Genomic DNA, 20,437 nt, shown 5'->3' with positions numbered 1-20,437 from the left:
TAAAAAGATGCTAGATTTGTTCCTACTTGTTTTAATTAAAAACTCATTAAAAGGCTAAAGATACTTGAAAAATTCTCAACAAAGTACATTGTACAATAAGCAACAACAATTGAAAATATGGCAAAACAATAAAACATTTGTATTACTATCCATCCATCCATCCATTTTCTACCGCTTGTCCCTTTTGGTGTCGCGGAGGATGCTGGAGCTTATCTTAGCTGAATTCGGGTGGAAGTCGGGGTACACCCTGGACAAGTCGCCAGCTCATCGCAGGGCTAACACAGATAGAAAGACAACATTTACACTCACATTCACACACTAGGGCCAATTTAGTGTTGCCAATCAACCTACATTTGTATTACTAATTAATAAAATAAGTTTTGTTTTTAAATGTATGTATACATTTTGAGCCTATTTAAAGAAACAAATTCATAGCAAATTTTGCAAATTACTCGATGACGTCATGTGACCACTCCACCACGCCACAGGTATTTTGGCAGTCTAGGGAAACCCTGTTTAGTACATTGTTAGATTTCTTTGCTTAATCCATTCCATAATTTAGCCTTTGGCAAAGAAAAATCCATAGATTGGCTGCACATTTGTTTAAGCCGCAGGGGTTCAAAGGTTGGGAAACAAGTAGCGGCATATAGTCTGAAAAATAGGGTTATTGGTAATTAGTGCTTGGCACCCCAAAACATGTAACATGCCTTTTTTAAAAAGAAAAACACACTTTTAGATGAAAAAAAAAATTGTATAAATAAAATAGAAAAAACTGCTAGTTTTATGATGTAATGTAATATTAATGTGCAGCATTTACCTTAGAGAGTAGACTTCTACGGTTTGTACTTCAGCTGCTTCTCAGTCAAACAGCATCAGCAGCTTTTCCATATTTTCATAGATACATGTCTGATGTTTGGGTAGTATTTTTAACATTCTTGGCTGGCGTTCTGTTTCAGTCTGGTGCAGACCAGCAGTTATACACTCAAATTGCTTTGCCATGTCGGCGACATGCTTAATAAAAAAATAAAAAACATGGTTTATTTCAAAATTCAATTAATATCATGCACTTCTTCTCAGCACTGTCTTTCACACTTTATTTCTTCATTTCCATATATGTTTTTATAACAGTAGAACTGCAGAATCCAGGGCTGTTTATTCACTAACGCTAGTTGGCTAACGTTTAATTTTGTCTTTCCTATATAGCAGTTTGCGTTGGCTTTTTCCTGTCAGTCATTTTTAGAAGGTAGAAGGTTCTGGGTGTGCCAGTATAATGATCTTAAGTGAGGCTTGGCTCGTCCTCAGCCGTTCACCACAACAACACACATTGTCACAAAACTGTAAACATGTTCTCTGCGGCAACTGTACGCAACCGGTCACAAGTAAAAAATAACATAGCTTGTTGGAGTACTTTGTCACTTTTAAAACGGCAAAAATAAAAGTAATTAGTAATATAGTGCTTGTATGAGTGGTCCATGTTAGACAAATAAAAAACCTCTAAGGGTAGGTGGTTACTTTTCACATTTGAACCGATATGGTAATGATTTCCTGTATCTGGTAATCATATCGATTCCTGGTACTCAACTGTACCAATTTTCAATACTTAAGTGTGTTCATGTGTTAAAGGTAATTTGTTAAATAATGAAATCATTTTTAATTTAATATTTAACAGTGAGCTGATAATGATAACTGTTGGCCTGGGCCAATAACAAATCTAAGATATATTGACCTACAAATTATTGCAGATAAACGATACTATTACATTGTTTTGAGACCAAATTAACAACTGATGTAAATATAATACATCATAATAATGCAAATATATCTTTTCAAATGCAATAAATCCATATTTCTCATTGACATGTAAATTGTTTAATCTCTGAGTTAAATAAAACAAACAAATAAAAAAATATACTCTGGTAGCAAAATTTTGCACTTAAATGAAAATCACAACCAAAAGCAATATAACGGTTTTGTTTCTGTTAAGGAGGGGTTCAGGGACCCTCAAATATACATAACTAAAACAATGAATACAATGGCTCAATAAAGTATCGACAAACAAAGTTGCACTTCAATATTAAACATGTAGGCAGATGAACAGTTGTACATTACTTAACTGACAATCAAGTTGTGACCTGTTTAAACTAAAGTGCAGAGTAACAATATAAACACTACAGTAAAAGCAGATGTATTAACAGGTCTTACGCCAAAAAACTTAAGTGTGGCAGATTCCGAACGAGGAACACCATCATGACATGACAACATGACAAACGTCTGCAGCGTTTTTCAAAATTCTAGTTTTTCAACAGTACAGTATTAATGTCTTTAGCGATGTAGTGAACAACACTTTCTGTGAGTGGACACCAATTGGCGCTGTTTCGTTTGCACCGACCTTGTTAACCAAACGTCTCAGTGGGTGTGGACTGTAGGGACAAAAGCTGTGCGTCTTTATGTGCCCATCTTTTAGCATATGGGAATAATGAGTCGGGTGGTGGTGCCTCAAGTGGACATCATTCTTTCTGACTTCACTTACTGTGTGGGGCGCGGTCTTTCTGGCGTCACTTCTTCTCCGAACTCCGTTTGTAAACGATCGATGAGTCCATACAAAGCTAAGAGCCGAAGATTCAAGAAATACACGGCGCACTTACCCGTGTAAAAAATTATCCAAGGTGGGGAACCTTAAACGATGGTTTAGTGTGGCTGATACAGGGCTAAGGCTAAATAATTATTTGTTAAGGAGTTTTCCGACTAAATGTAGACAGGGCCTTAACGAATAACAAGAGGATTCACGCCCGCTATGGTAACGCGCAATCTATAGGGTGAATCCTCTTGAAGCTCGTAAACATGCATGTACATGTCGGTTATTGACGCCGGAAAAGTTATCGAGATTATTTTATCATTTGGTTAATTGACTTATTGAATATCGGCCTAGGCCTAGATAACTGTGCTGCTCTTACACCAATACTAGTATCTGCAAAATGCCTGTGTTTCCGATACATGTGAGCAGTTCATGAAAGTATTTGTACAACCTTTCACTGGACAACTCACAGCATGGCCTTCCACAACATGTTCCTTCAAGTGAGGTATCAAAGATGAGCCTTAAATGCTCCGTATCTGTTAAATATCTACTTGCAACCAGTTCCAACACACTTAAACACAAAGCATAGTTACTTTCTTTGCAGTTTGCAATGAAGCAGATAGACATAACTCCTCAATGTCTGAAACGACTGACCAGAAAAATACAATAAAACATGTTAGCCAAAAGTTAACTAGGCTTTAACACAAATGCCCTAAAACAATTAAAGTATGCTGTAAATTTAAACGTACAACCTATAAAATCTTTAATTTAGACATTTTATCGTAAATAAAAAAATAAAAAATGCAGCATCCTTTGACTTTTTTTTTGTATGTACAATTTGAAAATAAATGTTTAATAAGTAGGAAATTTTTTTGACAAATGCAACTTTATTAGACATATTTTTTACTTTGCAACTTGTGTGTATAGGCCATTTGTTTGACCCTAAACCATTAGAGCAAGCAGAGATGGCAGAAACTGTGATACAGTACGTAAAAAGCCAAATATTTTTGAGGTGGTGCTTGCTGTATAAAAAAAAATAAATTATCAAACTGGATAGTGCACATCTCTTCACTTCGATCAAATTCATATATCTGGGTCAGGGTAATTTTGCGTTAATGGTTAGAGTAGGTACTGGCAATGGATTTTTTTCTCAAGCGGTTTAGTTAAAGAGATCATTTCCTCTCATATAGTTTGATTCAATGTCTCTTTCTTCTGCAGAATGAAACCAGAGTGCTGCGTGTTAAGGTCATTGCCGGAATTGATCTGGCCAAGAAAGACATCATCGGAGCCAGGTGAGTCTCACAGAATCCTATTTTATTTGTCATATGCCGTCTGAAAACAAAAGCGCCTCAAATGATTTCCGTGCTCTTTGACCCTGTCAGCCCATTTTGCATAACCATTTACTACTTTTTCCCAGCTTAAAATGACTTTTAACTCCTATTTGAACAAATGATTACTATGCATTACTCTCCTTCTTATGACCGACCTTTGTCACACTTTTGCTGCATTGCATCTTATACAGTGGAACCTTTAATTCCATGAGGGACTGAGGTCAACCTCTAATTTGAATCAGAAATTTTTTTCCCCATAGGAAATAATGGAAATACAATCGTAAAATGTTAAAGGTCCCCTATTATGCACAATAGACTTTTAAAATGATGTTCTAACAGAGATGTCAGCGCCACATACAGAAAAATGAAAGTTGATACATTTTTAATATTAAAGATACTAAAAGCAAAATAAGGTCAATCCATAAATGCTAATCTATCTGAACAAAAAAATCTATCTGAACAAAACATTCAAATCTTTGCTTTGGGTTGAGTTTAACAAAGGAAATTAGTGTAATAATCTAACCACCATTATATGTTAATTTGTATTATTTTTTACTAATGTTATTACCTTATTTTATACAAAGCACACCGGTATTTAGGCCGCAGCCACCAATTTTTAGAAGGAAACAATATTTGTACATATATTGGCTGTACCGGGCGATAATAGAATAGGATAGTTTCCCCCTAGATTGCCATTATTTATGTCAGAGGAAACCTTTTCAAAAGAGCCATTTGGGCCCGTTTCAACCAGATCAAAGCCCAGTTGGAGCCACAAAACCTATTTGATCACAATATTAAAGTTAATGCTACATATTAAGGGTGTAACGGTACACAAAAATTTCGGTTCGGTACGTACCTCGGTTCAGAGGTCACGGTTCGGTTCATTTTCGGTACAGTAAGAAAACAACAAAATATACATTTGTTGGTTATTTATTTACTAAATTTGTAAACAATGGCTTTATCCTTTTAACATTGGGAACACTATAATAATTCTGCCCAAAAATAGAAATAGCTCTGTGTGTGATGGATGTGAGCCACCACGACGCTGATCAGTGCAACATCAGGCAGTCATGAATGCTAAGCATAACAATAACATACATACACACACAGGGTCCATTGCCAGGGTTAATGTGGTCAACATATATAAAATAAAAACTAAATAAGATAAGGCTCAGAATGGTTTCTTAACAAAACCTTTCTACATATAAAGTGCTTTTTTTGATTGATTGATTGAGACTTTTATTAGTAGATTGCACGGTACAGTACATATTCCGTACAATTGACCACTAAATGGTAACACCGGAATACGTTTTTCAACTTGTTTAAGTCGGGGTCCACATTGATCAACATTAAACTGCCTCAAGTTGTTGTCCACACATCTGCGGACCCTTCCAAGGTTTCTCGTTGTTCCCATTGGGTTGAGTTTTTTCTTGCCCTGATGTGGGATCTGAGCCGAGGATGTTGTTGTGCAGCCCGTTGAGACATTTGTGATTAAGGGCTATAAAAGTAAACTTTGATTGATTGGTTGATATCCATAAATAAAATATATTGGGATGGCGTGGCGTGGTTGGGAGAGTGGCCGTGCCAGCAACCTGAGTGTTCCTGGTTCAATCCCAACCTTCTATCAACCTCGTCATGTCCGTTGTGTCCTTGAGCAAGACACTTCACCCTTGCTCCTGATGGGTTGTGGTTAGGGCCTTGCATGGCAGCTCCCGCCATCAGTGTGTGAATGTGTGTGTGTGAATGGAGGAATGTGGAAATAGTGTCAAAGCGCTTTGAGTACCTTGAAGGTAGAAAAGCGCTATACAAGTATAACCCATTTACCATAAAATATATTACTTAAATTTGTTTTCATGTTAGAAAAAAATGTTTTTATGTAAAAAAAACAAATTATTTTGAAGTTGTGGCGAAATGCATCTTGCCGTGACAGTGCAACACGATCAAATACTGTACATGTAGGGGGAACCTAGTGAAATTAGATATTTGTAAATGTTTTACAAACCTTAAAAGGGAACAGAACTATCTTTGTAATTCTGCCAATCATTCAAAAGCATTGTAAGAGACAAGAACACGTGTCTTTACGATAGGCAAAATTCCAAAAAAAGTGCAGTTCCCCTTTAACCCGGCAGTAAAACTGATGATTAAACAAAACAGTTGTCATCGTCATGGACCCACTAGCTGCGGAAGCTCACTCTCCAATCAGCTAAACAGACTTGATAACTCCATACTGACGTTTTGGTGAATTTGCAAAACTGAAACAATACAAAAAAAATACCATTGTAAGTTTGTATTACCGGTAATAACACAGACACTTGTAAACATGTTAGCATATTTGCTAATGCTAATGACGATAGCTTGATTACATTTCGACAGCACTTACAAATATTGCATGAAAACACTCCTACAGACATCACACATGGGACGGTTTAGTAAGTATGAATTGTTTTAGTTAAATTGTAAAACTAACAAACTTTGCTTGGAGTGATGAGTAAATAATCCTTTAGAGCATAAACGCTATGGACGGTTATACCTCCATTTTAAGGCACAAAAGAGGAAATACTTTTTTAACCTACAGCACCTGCAGGTTAAAAGTGAACTCGTCCAAAAGATGGCACCATAGCACAAACAATACCACACTTTTTCAATGTCTCTGTCAGTGTAATATGAAAACTATTTGTTGAATACAAAACATCATGGCCGTTAGGAAAGAAAAATAAATGAATTAGCCGCACTGTTTTAAAAGCTGCATGGTTGAAGGTGTTGGAAAAAGGTAGCGGCTTATAGTCCGGAAAATATGGTATTATATTTCTGCCAACTAAATAAAACCTTTTCAAGGGCTTTATAGCACCTATATCTTGCAAGAAATGCCAATAAAAACAAGCTGTGGACCGCAAATGGCCCTCCAGCTGCACTTGGGGAGCCCTGTTCTAAGAGTAAGTTGAGTTGCAAGAGCCTGTTTGAAAGCACAGATAGTGAGAAAAATATATAATCCTTATTTGCTCCACGTTCGAGCGAAAAGGCACTTTTGAAGTTAGGCTTTTCAAGATGTGATGAAGGAAAACCTTCTTAGCGCCACCTTGCTAAATGAGCCCATCCCATCTATAGAGGGCTTGGCACACATCCTAAAATAAAGCTCTGCCAACTATGTGTCAGTCAGCTGCAGACGTGAGAGCAGGCAGTTTGATCATTTAATTTTCTTTAACCAATAGGCTTATTCAGCATGACGTTGCAACGTTAGCACCATAGCTAACTTAGCTAGGGCGAGGCGTGGACAAACACAGCTCATTAGCGTTAAAGCTACAGACACGCAAAATGGCATGTTCCCAGGACCTTGCAGAGAATATTTCGTTCTTTTTCCTTTATCATTGTCCACACGCTAGGCTACGCTACCTCTAGGTCTATTTTTGTTTCTATAGTTGCCATCATATTTCTCCTCTTTGACATACTGTAACTCAGATTCTTCTATTGTGGAATCATATACAAATAAATGAAAAACTATACACACTTAAATTGTTAATCCTAGGTAGACTATTTATTCACTGTGATCATCCATCCATCCATTTATTTTCTACCGCTTATTCCCTTCGGGTCGCGGGGGGAGCTGGAGCCTATCTCAGCTACAATCGGGCGGAAGGCGGGCAAACATTCTTAAATGTCAACCTCTTCGTGTGATTTATTGTTTCCCAGAAGTCATCTCAACACTTTTGTCCCATTCTGTTTTCATTCCAACTTGACTTTTATGACGTTTCATAATGACTTCTTGTTTTGCATCGTAAACCTGCGACTGTCCAGCTTTCAACTGTTTTACATTTTGCTTTTATTCCCGTAGTGCGAAGGCACTGTGATTAATTATTACCTTACACCCTGCAAGCACCAGTCAATGCTTAACCTGATATCCAATAAGTGGTGAATGTTTTTGCGCCACTGTGTGTCTTAAATGTCTACTTATTTAGGAAGGCATGGGGAAACATTATAAATCACTTTTTGTGTTGAAAATGGGGTTTTATGTGTTGACATTAGGGGAGTTCACTTGCTGTCAAACAACATGTGGCTTTGTCAATCCAGACCCCATTCCAAGAAATTGAAACAGCCCATTCTGTCCTCTGGAATTTTTTAAATTTTTTTTTTAAGTGATTGTGTCAGTGAATCGAAGATACAGCAGGCCAATTGTTTCTGTTTAGTCAGAGATCATCACAGTAGCACACAATTACACACAGCAGGCTTGCATACTTAGCAATAAAGTTGAGCTTTCCCTCTTTTAAAGGGTCTCAAGAATATTAACACTAAAACGTTATCATGCTGGATGCATTGCTATTGCAACATTGTGAGGGAATTGTTCGCATTGAATCAAGTAGTTACTTTTCAACATAAAATAGCTTCCATGTTTTTTCACATGTTGCTGACTTCATGTAGCGCCCATAGAGAACAATCTCCACTTTGCTGCAACGCTCCATTTTCCCACCAGCCTCAATCTCCTCTCAGATACAATCAGTTTCAACCAACCATATGCAGAAGAGTAAATACAGGATACCCTCATTCTCCTCAGTTGTCGTCGTGTTTCTTGTTCCATCTGATGCATTCAAATGCAAAGTGGAAGCTTCATTCTATAAACGTTGGTTATCTTTCATAGGGCCGATTGTTTTGGTTTTGATCACCGTTTTATTGTTTTAAGGATTAACAAAAAATATTCAGTGTTTCCCCGCAGGTCTGCAGTTTGTCTGTAGTTATTGCATAATTTGCCATGACACAAAAACTCAGTGTTAGTGTATGGACAGGTAAAATACAGCTTTTTGGCTTGTTTTAAAAGAAATGCGTGTTATTAAGCCGAGTCAATAAATCAACTAATCGAACGATAATAATAACTTTGATCGGCATCGATAAATTGCCATGTTTTTGAGTGTTTTTCCTCATCCCTTGCTTTCAAACAGGGTGAAAGAGGGTTCACTCTGTGCATCGTACGTTTATTCAACAGCTGAATTAAATGAACGGAAAAAATCCTCTTGTCAGTCATCCACAATTTTTTTCTCGTTAATAGACATTGTCATGCGTTCATACGAATATGATTAACTTGTACAACACATAATGTACAGAAGCATTTGTACGGGTAGGAATGTCACATTTTGCATTGCCGGGCATCTTTGGCTATCAAACCTTGATCCTAACAATCCAAGAGATAGTCAGAAAGCTAAAAATTTGGACCAAAGAACCACCAACACATGTTTTAAATGTCCTATATAAAATATGATCCCTTTAAGATATTGTTGCATCCAAGGGAGTTGCAGCTGGAGTTCAGTAGGTGTTTTTGTTCCCCACATAGAATGTTTGTCAAACCTTCCAGGAATTCCCGATGTTACGACTGTCACTACACGATCGGTCCACGCATGCGCAAAGACTACGTCAATTCTTGGATCTACCATTTTTTACGACAGAGCTTCTACAACATCACGTTCTGTGATATTTGAATGTTTTATATAAGAAATAGATTACCGAGGAGTAAAAGTGAACAAAAATCTAAAAATAAACAAGGGGTAGATTTAAAAAAACAATAAAATCAGAGAGTATTACCGCCACTTTTACAACCACTTTCACTCTTCTGTAATTGCAAAGAAATGATGCACGGGGCCGCCACTGACTCCCATCATCAATCAATCAATCAATCATGTATTTATTAATTTTTTTTAAAAGGCACTTATTGTACCTAACGCTTTATCTGCGGCCTAACAAAATGTAGACATTTAAATGATCAGTGTCGTGATTTGATGTAAATAAAGTAGTATAAAAAGATTGATTTCTTTGTCGTTTAAGGCTGCTGAGCACATCGCTCAGGTTTCTGTACAGATCTGTATGGTTTCAAAATAACTGTATTATTAAGTAACATTTGTTTATTTTTTTATGTAATCTTTTATATGACATTGTTATTCAAAAAAAAAGACTACAAAAGCAAAACCATGGTAACAGTGTCGGCGTGCACGAGCTTCATTGCCGTAAAACAAGTTGATGAAGGTGACGTGGTCTTCGTGCATGCGTGGACCGATCGTGTCTTCTGTTACCGATCATGTAGTGACAGTCGCAACATCTGGAATTCCTGGAAGGTTTGACAAACACCGATCGTACACTATGGGAACTTTGGGTGTAGCCTCCATTGAGTGTTGAATTTAATTGTTTTTTTGATGTTTGGAAGGTTCAGTTTGTGTGTGTGGTATAGGTGACAAATTAGTGTAATGTATCTCATTAATAATTAATGTATTTGATTTGTAGAAAGGATTATACAATAAGAAAAAAGAGCTGTGGGCTACAAATTGCTGCTGAGCTTTCCTTCGGACACCCTTTAAAGTCCTTTGCTGCTGACCAGCAAGTAGCATAATTGCACTTTGTACATTTGTTTGTTTTTTAATTTGTTAGATGCAGTTAAAATATTTAGAAGTTAGTAGTCATTTGTTATATACATTTTGAGCAACGATGAAACCATTTCCCCTGCCCCAAAATGCAAATGGTAGAGTCCTGTGTCTTGTGGTATTACCCATTAACCAGGAAATAGCCTGTTAACTATCAAAGGCTGATACAAAACACAATTTTATGTGTTGTCACATATGACTTAAGAGTCACGATGCAATGTTAATGTATCAAAATCAAGAATGGTATAGTCCTAAACCAGGAAGCGGCCTGCTAACACACTGTACCGATGGATAAGCAAACATAAATGCGACACTTAACAATTGATTTCACTTTTTTTAACAATTCACGCAATGTAGCGTCCATGTGAATAGCAAAGCCATGCCTCTATCGTGATCTTCCGTGCAGCGTCCTCTTTTAAACCCATCGGGTGTCATTAAAAAATAAACAAAAAAATTGCTCATGCCATTGTTTGATTTTTCAACATTGCTACTTATCTGGGAATGGTGCGCACTTTCCATTTTTAGCCCAGCGCCTTGTCAATAAGACATTACGGACCTTTTTTAAAACGCAAGCAGTTCTTATCTGGGGTGTTGTGTGTTGGGTCCGGTTACACTGCTGTAAATAAGCAGGCTCCGAGTACTTACCTAGCACAAAGGAAATTTTCCTACCGCTTCTGAAGTTCCAAGGATGAGAGCGGAACGCTTGTTTAGGATGATGTTAAAACAGAAAATGCAACACCTCCCCAATATTGTGGTTGCCATGGTTAATAGAAGTATGTTGCACACTACAGCAAGCAATCATTGACCTTTTGTTTAACTGACAAGATTGACAGGTGTATCTGATCACAAGTGTACGGATTGTATTGTTTATTTTTACTGCCAAATTATTCATTTAAATGTATGTTGTAAATCTGGTAAAATTCAGATTTGTTATACCAGTGTGACCATAGTGGACTGCAGTGTGTTTTTTGGCCAAGGAAAGCATGACGGATCTTATATTTAACAGCCGACTGTGAATTATTTTTAGTGTCTTTAATGGGAAAACATTGTGAAAAATATGAAAGTTGTCTCAGCATTCTTCAAATTTTCTGTAAGTGGCCGTGGGTGAAAAATGTTTAGAAACTAGAGATTGACCAATAAGTTTTTTTCAGGCCCAATACCGATTATTAGTAGTCAAGGAAGGCGATAACCGATATTTGAAGCCGGTATTCATTTGCAGTAAAAATTATTTAAATATGAATAGTATACCAGTACGTCAGTAAAAAGCTGGGCAAGACTAAGTTTTTTTTCCACATTATTTTTGAGGACATAATGTTGTAGTTAATTTAGTACCAAAAAATGTCAGGGGATTTTACAAGCACCTTTATTACATGTGTCTAACAAGAGCATCAACATTTGCATTTCAAAATATGGGAAATCTCCTGGGAAAATTGGTAAAAATATTACATTTTTCTACATCACAATAACTCGCCATATACTAAATTTTATAGCAGTTTATGGATTTAATACATTGTAAGGTTTCCTCGTGAGGAACTCTGAAATATTGCAAACATTTAAATAAAAACAATTCTGGGCTCCTTCACGTAGTGCATAATGTAGATTTTTCAGTCTGGCTAACTTCATTTCTTCTTCATTGTCACTAAAAGTATAAGAATGCTGCCTCTTCTTATATAATAAGTCTCCTATTTGTCAAGATATTTACACAAAGTTTGGATTTTTGGCAAATATATATTTTCTGTTATCTTCATGTCCATCCAGCTCTGTCACGTTGTTATTTGATTGAATCATGTAACATGAAACTCGCCACACTTTTTAATGAGCCCAGACCCAGAGTGCTGCAGAGCGAGGCAGTTCTTGTAGTAGTGAAAACAATAAAACGTAAGTTAAGATGCCAGGAAAGAAAGGACAAAAATTGGATTTCCTGGCAAAAAAAATGTTTTGAAAGCTAAGCAGAAGCGGTATACCGTGTTCAAGCGACCAACACTGCACAAGGAAGAGGAAGGGAGGATGGCGTCATAGCCACGTGAGCGCTGCAGTGAAAAAAAAAGGCAACTCTTCTCAAAGGTCTGGTGCTAAAGCAGTGGTTATAATTACTGTCAACTTTACTTTTTGTTTTAAATACTAAATACCAGGGATGTAATGGTATCAAAAAAATGTCACGGTACAAAATTATCACGGTATTTAAGCCACGGTACAATATTATTTTAGTGTATGTCCCAAAATAATAGATGTCTTAGTGTGTAAAATGAAGTGGCAGGTTTTACGTCCTTGTAATTGTTTTGGACCTATGTTTGCTTTTTCTCAATGTGTGGTATTTTAGTTATGTCCTGTGCCCTTATACAGACTTCCACACCCGCTGCCTGATTGGCAACCGGGGGACACCTGTACCCGGTTGCTAATCAGTCTCCTATTTCAGTCCAACACTGTCTGTAATCATTGTTTCGCATTGTTTCACGAACACGTGTTGTTCCCGATAAGTTCCGTGTTTTGTGCATTTACTGGCGCACTCGCCTTCTTTTGTTTGTATTCCCTCCACTCATTTTGTGCGGTTTCTGTTCTTTTCTCCTCTCTGTGTGAGCGCGCCTTTTGTTCATAATAAATAATATTGTTTTTTGTCTCCGTCTGCCTCCTGTCTCTGCAGTCAAGACGTTAAGCTGCCATCCAGCTTCCTGACTGCATGAATGTTTAGGACAAACACAGTTACTGTAATTTAACACAAGCATAATGCTCAAATGTTTTAAGCATATTTATTACTACAAATATGTATTTTTAAGTGCAAATAATTGTGCCCGAACGTCCACTGTTTCAAGCAAATATAAAAAAATACAACTTACAGTTGATGTCTTTAAAGTGACAATGTAAACACGCAGTCTAACAAGTGTAAAACAATAATGTTCACTTTAGTGTCTTTCAACTTTTACTTTATGAGAAGCAGTGTCCTCTACAGTGGACTTGTTTTAATTTATACTAGTTTGTGAATGTGAGTGTGAATGTTGTCTGTCTGTGTTGGCCCTGCGATGAGGTGGCGACTTGCCCAGGGTGTACTGTGCCTTCCGCTGGAGTAGGAATAGGCTTCAGGCTCCCCAACACCCGCGACATTGAGACAGACTTACGGTCGAGAATGTGTATATTAAAGGAAATAGTTTAAATATAAAACTATTTTCCTGTTTGCCAAAACCTTCATTCTTTCTTTTTAAATAAATGCACATTATCAACATTGAAACTGAACAGTCAACATGTCTGCATTAATAACATACAAAAAAACCTCTGCTGTTTGCAGCCACACAGAACATGGTACCCACATGTCATTGCTGTCATGTGCGCTTTATTGCAGTGGCCGTGCGGAAACTGTTTGAATATTTGCAGTGCGGATTTCATACATTTTTATTAGTTACGCTCAAAGTAGTTTTTTGTGTGATGTCTGACTTTTTTCTTTTTCTTTCTCCCCTCCTGCAGTGATCCGTACGTCAAACTTTCCCTCTATGTCGCGGATGAAACCAGAGAACTTGCCCTAGTCCAGACAAAAACCATAAAAAAGGTAAGTTGTGGATGACGAAACAGCATCTGCAGAATTCTGCCGCTTCCTCGTCTCTGCTGGAGCTCTGCATGAGCTCTAATTTGCTTTACCCCTTATCAGATTAGCCATGCCTAGGCTAATAATGTCCTCCTACACCTGCAGCACACAATTACCGTCCAGCTACTTACATTTGTCTCCCAGTTCCTACCTCTGTGCTTAAGGAACATTTTTTTGGGTGCAGGCTTTTTTAAAGATTTTTTTACCCGAGTTGGCTATTTTTCAGGTGCAAATGTAGACACAGCAGGGGGAGCCATTACTCTCTCCAGTGCAAACTTCCTTTGGAATGTATTTTCCCATGCCTTTCAACATAACTTAATATTTATTACGTACATTGTGGAAGGATTTGGCCTGAAAGTCTAACATGGGACTTTTTCAATGACTTTTTGATTGCTTGCTCAGCAAGCTGCTTTCATCCTCAATGTTTTCAAAGCAGGGAGGCAGTCAGGCTCCCCCCTGTGCAAGCAGACATATGCTGCCAGTGGCCATGCTTGCCTTATAGGATATAAATAGCTGACAATGCACTGCTATGTAGAGCAGAAAAAGAAGAATCACTGCACGGGTTCCTCACTGCACTTTGTGTCTTTTAAGTGGGACACCTTTTCAAATTTGGTGTGAAGATAAAAGTTTTTGCCTGTGGCAAGAATAATTTGATTGTGTATATTTTATAGCCCTCAGGGCTATGTGGGTTCATTCGGTGATGCTTAGCAGAAATAACAATCTTGCTAAGTTTATTTAGCAGTCATTTTTAAAGGACCAAATAAGCAGATCTTATAATCCAACCAATTTCTTCATATCACAGCGTTTATAAATAGTTGGTTCACTTCTTGTGTTTAAATATAACCATTTTCTAATTGGGAGATAAAAAATGTGTAACAATTTATTTTTTTAAATAATAAAAAAACAGTAATACATCTTAAAATAAGAATAGGGAAATAATTACATACAATAAATAGTAATCCAGATAATTACATAAATAAATAGACAATAAGGAGTTGAACACTTGATGGAAATATTATATATTATATGTTGTATTAGTAGTGCAGAATATAGACTTGGCTATAACGTATTAATTAGTACTAAAGGAATGCTCCCTCCAGAAGAAGTTTCGCCAGAAGAAGACCACATTTCCCATGAGGACTCGGGCATATAGCGTCATTCTGACATGATTTCTTCTGTAATATTGGCACAAATATTACGTCTCTAATGGCTATGCTGATGTTAAATAGCAGACACTGTCAAGAAATTATCTTGGATTGCGCTACAAACATGACGCTACTACCATGAATGTATCGGGGCGGATGAAGGTCCGAAGCAAAGAAAAAACGGCCAGATATTTTTTTGAAAGAGGTAGTAGTGAAACTATCACGTTGGTGGCTATTTATTGCTACCATGCAAATTTCCAATAGCTAACATTAGTTTTATTATTTTTATTTGGGCATCGAAAGTCACTTACTCGTTTAGCAGGGACAGGGCTAACGTTCTTCTTCCTCTTTTTGTTTTCTGACGACACGCAGGCATTTGCATCGACTTCCATCTGTTTAATGAATGGAGAAAGGGGGAGTGACGTATAGAAAGTCAGCACATTTGTAGTTTTTTTCAATAACGCTAAGTTCCAGTAAAAGCGATACAGAGCCCCTAAGGCCATGACTGAGGTGTTATTCAACTAGTTCAGGGGTCGGCAACCTTTACCACTCAAAGAGCCATTTTGACAAGTTTCACAAATTAAAGAAAACAATGGGAGCCACAAAACTCTTTTGAAAATTTGAAATGAAATAACACTGCATACAAAGCTTTTTTTGCTTTGTGCTATGTTTTAACCAGGGGTCTCAGACACACCTTAATATGAAAATGTAATGTTAGTGCGGCCCACAAGTTTTAAATGAATGGCGCTTGATAGCGTCATACTTGCCAACCCTCCCAATTTTTCCGGGAGACCCCCGAATTTCAGGGCGTGATGGCACTGCTTTTAGCGCCCTCTACAGCCTGCTCAAACAGCGTACCTGCTCGGCCACATGTTGAATGCAGCTTCTACCTGCACACGTGAGTGACAGCAAGGCATACTTGCTCAACAGCCACACAGCTTACACTGACGGTGGACGTATAAAACAACTTTAACACTGTTACGTTACAAATACGCGCCACACTGTGAACCCGCACCAAAAAAGAATGACAAACACATTTCTGGAGAACATCCGCACCGTAACACAACATAAACACAACACAACAAATACCCAGAATCCCATGCAGCCCTAACTCTTCCGGTCTACATTATACAACCCCGCTACCACCAAACCCCGCCCACCTCAACCGACGCACGGAGGGGGGGGGGGGGGGGGGGTTGGTGGTAGCGGGGGTGTATAATGTAGAACGGAAGAGTTAGGGCTGCATGGGATTCTGGGTATTTGTTGTGTTGTGTTTATGTTGTGTTACGGTGCGGATGTTCTCCAGAAATGTGTTTGTCATTTTTTTTTGGTGTGGGTTCACAGTGTGGCGCATATTTGTAACGTAACAGTGTTAAAGTTGTTTTATACGGCGACCGTCAGTGTAAGCTGTGTGGCTGTTGACCAAGTATGCGTTGCTGTCTCCTACGTGTGCAAGTAAAAGCTACATACAACATGTGGCCGGGCTGGCACGCTGTTTGTACAGGCTATAGAGGACAATAAATGCAGTGCCATTAGGGCACGCCCTTAATTTAGTTGTTAGGGTGAAAATCGGAGAATATTTGCGCCGGGAGATTCCTAGGAGAGGCACTGAGATCCGTAAGCCTCCTGGGAAAATTGGGAGGGTCGGCATGTATGCTGGGAAAATTGGGAGGGTCGGCAAGTATGCAGCTGAGCCGCATCAGAGTGGTCAAAGAGCCGCATGCTGCCGACCCCTGAACTAGTTGTAAGATGATATATCATCCCAAAAGTTCTGAAAGTATTTTATGATGGTTAAAAGTTACTTAGTGCTGCTTTTAAAGGGCAATTGCCTTTTTTTTGGTTTTTGTCTAACATTCACTTACCTGAGACAAGTACACACTTTTTTTAATGAATTCTAACTTGTAAATAAACGCCAGCAAAAGTCGGCTAACAATGGAGGTAATTAGATTTGCTCTATTCCTGACTATAAAGCGCTAAGCGGGTGCTCAAAAAAACTCCAAAAACCTTTATCAAATGCTTGCAACAAGAACAATACATGATATAGAACATTTATAACACAAAGATCTACAGAGGCAGAAAACAAGCTAACTGGCATAATAAGAACACATAGGAAACAATATAACTGTCAATTATTGGACCGGAACAAAAACATTATGAGAGCAACATGAGGTACCCTAAATAGTTTTATTAAATACAGTGCTAAGAAGGATTATACTAAATACTTCTCAGACGAAAATTTAAAAAAATTACAATATGAACAAAGTAGTTGAAAGCTTCAATAAGTACTTTGTGTACATTGGACCAAATCTGGAGGAAAATATTCCAGATCCCGAGTCAGTTGAGGACTTGAATGACTCTATAGACAGAAAGCCCAAATCGATGTTCCTCGAAGGTGTGACAAAAAAGGAAATAATCAATATTGTGAATAGGGATGATGTTTGATAAGAAATTATCGAGTTTGAGCCCATTATCGAATCCTCTTATCGAACCGATTCCTTTTTGATTCTCTTATCGAATCCAGATAGGTTGTTGTATATGGAAAAAAACACACAATATTTGGGTTAACAAAAGCTCACTTTTATTTTATAAGAAAAAACTGAAATAAATAAATAAATATTGACTGTTGTTACCCCCCTAAAAAAATAAAATAAAATAAATAAATATTGACTGTTGTTACCCAAAGTATATTAAGTGGGATTTTTTCAGAAAAACAAATATATACAGTAACACAAAAACAACCTGTCTCTGTGATCACTATAGGTGTATAAAAAATAATATAGTGTTAAATAAAATCAGTCCCTTGGGCACAAAACTGAAAATAATACAGCTCTCCAAAAAGTGCACTTCTGCTGCTATTGGAACATCCTTCTAGGGTCCATCAGTGTGGCCTCCTCCAGGAATGACTGCACGTCCTTGTCCTGGAGGGAAAATGAGGGACAGACACAGCATAGAATTAGGGGGGAAACCAGCTGAATGTGAAGACTAGGGTGTCTGTTATTAAGTCTTTGGCATTAGTATGTGGAATTAAATGATGGAATGGATTAAGTAATGAAGTTAAACATTGTACTGATATGATCCACTTTAAGAGGTTGTTCAAATTAATAGTGCTTACAAAGTACAAAGAAGAATTATGAGGAATACTTTCAACCTTATTGAAAATAAGATATTGTTTATCTCAGTATATTAATAATGACTGAATTAATTAATTACATATTACAAAACTGTTGTATATACTAATTCACAGATGTTATTTTATTATAAAAAGGTCAGTATATGATGTACATATTTGTAAACGCTCTGAAGTGGGAAAGGGGTAAAAGTTAAAAGTTAAAGTGCCAATGATTGTCACACACACACTAGGTGCGGTGAAATTATCCTCTGCATTTGACCCATCCCCACAGGGGAGCAGTGAGCACCAGCGGTAGCCGTGCCCGGGAATCATTTTTGGGGATTTAACCCCCAATTCCAACCCTTGATGCTGAGTGCCAAGCAGGGAGGTAATGGGTCCCATTTTTATAGTCTTTGGTATGACTCGGCCGGGGTTTGAACTCACGACCTACCGATCTCAGGGCGGACACTCTAACCACTAGGCCACTGAGCAGGTAAAGGATTGAATAAGCTTTACTTTTTCCGACTCCTTTTCGGACATGATGTAAAGGGAAATGATATGAAACTGTGATGTGTTATGCTGTAAGTGTGTTCATATACGAAATAAACTAAAGAAAGAAAGAAAGCACTAGTTTATTAGATAGACCTGCAAACTCTGGTGTGGTATAGGTTACAAGATACCGTTAACGTTATCAGACACATACAAAAAGGCTAACGTTACCGTTAGCCACTGACTATGCTTAGGTAACGTTAGTCTAGCTAACATTACTGCTGTCCTGGTTGACATAAGAGGTAACGTTATTTTAGCCTAAAGGCTACGAGTGAGTAGATATGGAAATTAATCGGCAACAGTTAACGTTAGTTACTCACCAGCACTATCACTGGAATTGGCGCTGCAGGTTGAAGCAGAGGAAGAGGGGCGTGCTTCATCATCTCTGTCGCTGCTTCTCCACGACACCTTTCTCTAACTTTCAGGTTATGTATGGCCTGAACATGTTTTTATCATGCTTGTTGTACCCCCCCCCCCCCCTTACATGAGAGCGAAGCCTGGCAATAATTGCAGATAGCCGTTTCCTCCTCGTATTTTTTTGTAAATGAAGCCATGCCTTGAGGCGTTTTTTACGGTCCATTATTTTTGCTGCTTTCTGTATCTGCCGCCTAATGACTGAGCTACGTCATTTCCTGGGACGTGCCACAGAGCATTTCCTATGGGACGGGATTCGTTCCCAGGGATTCGAATAAAGAACCAACTGTTTTCCTTTACTATAGTGGCCTTGATAACGGGAACCGGTTCTCAAAAAGGGATTCAAGTCCATGGAATCGGTTCTTTTCTTATCAAACAACCGGGAGAACCGGTTTCGAACAAAGGAATTAAAGTTAGTATTATTTGCAGATTATACAACTGTGTTTTGTTCAGGAGAGAACACACAGAAACTAATATTAAAACTAATACATATGATAACACAAGAAATTAACAAATTAGAGGCGATGTCCTCTCTGTTATCAATGTGCCGCTAAAAGTAGTTAATTGCGTTAACGCTTATAATAACAATGTTGCTAATACTTTGTTAATATTCAATTCACAAGATGGAGTGTTGTTGACGGGTTTTGGATGTTTCTTTAGAAGGCTATATGGGCGCAATAGATGACTCCCATTACCTTCATTGTTGGCCTCCTAATGCTTGCCATATATTACAAATTAGAATGCATGAAAAAATAAATACATATTTGTTCTTGTCTCACGAAGGGATTGTGAATGATAGGCAAAGTTCCAAAAAAAGGGACAGTTCTCCTTCAAACTGTGTCATATTAGTATATTTTTGAGTTCCATAATTTGTATACTATAGGTTTTCAGTGTTGTGCATACATACAAATGTTTTTAATTTAATGTTCTACTCATGGTGTAAAAATATGGTGTTTGTTGTACATTCTTGCTGGGTTGCAACCACGTGACAGAGAGGCACTTCTGGTTTTCGGCTGGGGGCCAACATTCAATATGGCCAATGTTCATATAGCACTGGCTGCGCAAAAGTGGAAAATAATATACAATCAGATATCATCAGAAAATTGCTAAATATGATAGTGAAACCATACAAGAACAACATTTTACAAGATTTAATATTTTCCCAGTACAACCAAATTGGACTTTTTACCTTTTTACGCCCACCCTTCCTTCTACACTTGTAAATACATCATTTCATTTCGGTGAGATCTCATAGTTGTTGATCACCCAACAGAGACTTTGATATCAAATCAAATCAAAACAGTAGTGCAATGTTAGCTATTGGAAATGTGCGTGGTAGCAATAA

The 20,437-nt window shown here is 37.7% G+C and overlaps 1 protein-coding gene across 10 annotated transcripts in view; it reads left to right on the top strand.

The window, feature by feature from the left end:
* Positions 1 to 20,437, top strand: part of nedd4l (NEDD4 like E3 ubiquitin protein ligase) — a 107,793-nt gene that overhangs the window by 19,488 nt on the left and 67,868 nt on the right. For all 10 annotated transcript variants that reach the window (XM_062031326.1, XM_062031324.1, XM_062031322.1 and 7 more), the window contains exons 2-3: positions 3,794 to 3,867; positions 13,758 to 13,839. In XM_062031326.1, coding sequence (XP_061887310.1) covers positions 3,794 to 3,867; positions 13,758 to 13,839 — 156 coding nt within the window. The remainder of the gene's footprint in view (positions 1 to 3,793; positions 3,868 to 13,757; positions 13,840 to 20,437) is intronic.

The sequence above is a fragment of the Entelurus aequoreus genome, linkage group LG21, assembly GCF_033978785.1.
Source record: "Entelurus aequoreus isolate RoL-2023_Sb linkage group LG21, RoL_Eaeq_v1.1, whole genome shotgun sequence".
Lineage (NCBI taxonomy): Eukaryota > Metazoa > Chordata > Actinopteri > Syngnathiformes > Syngnathidae > Entelurus > Entelurus aequoreus.
The sequence above is the reverse complement of the archived record's forward strand: the minus strand, read 5'-3'. Positions and strand labels throughout refer to the sequence as shown.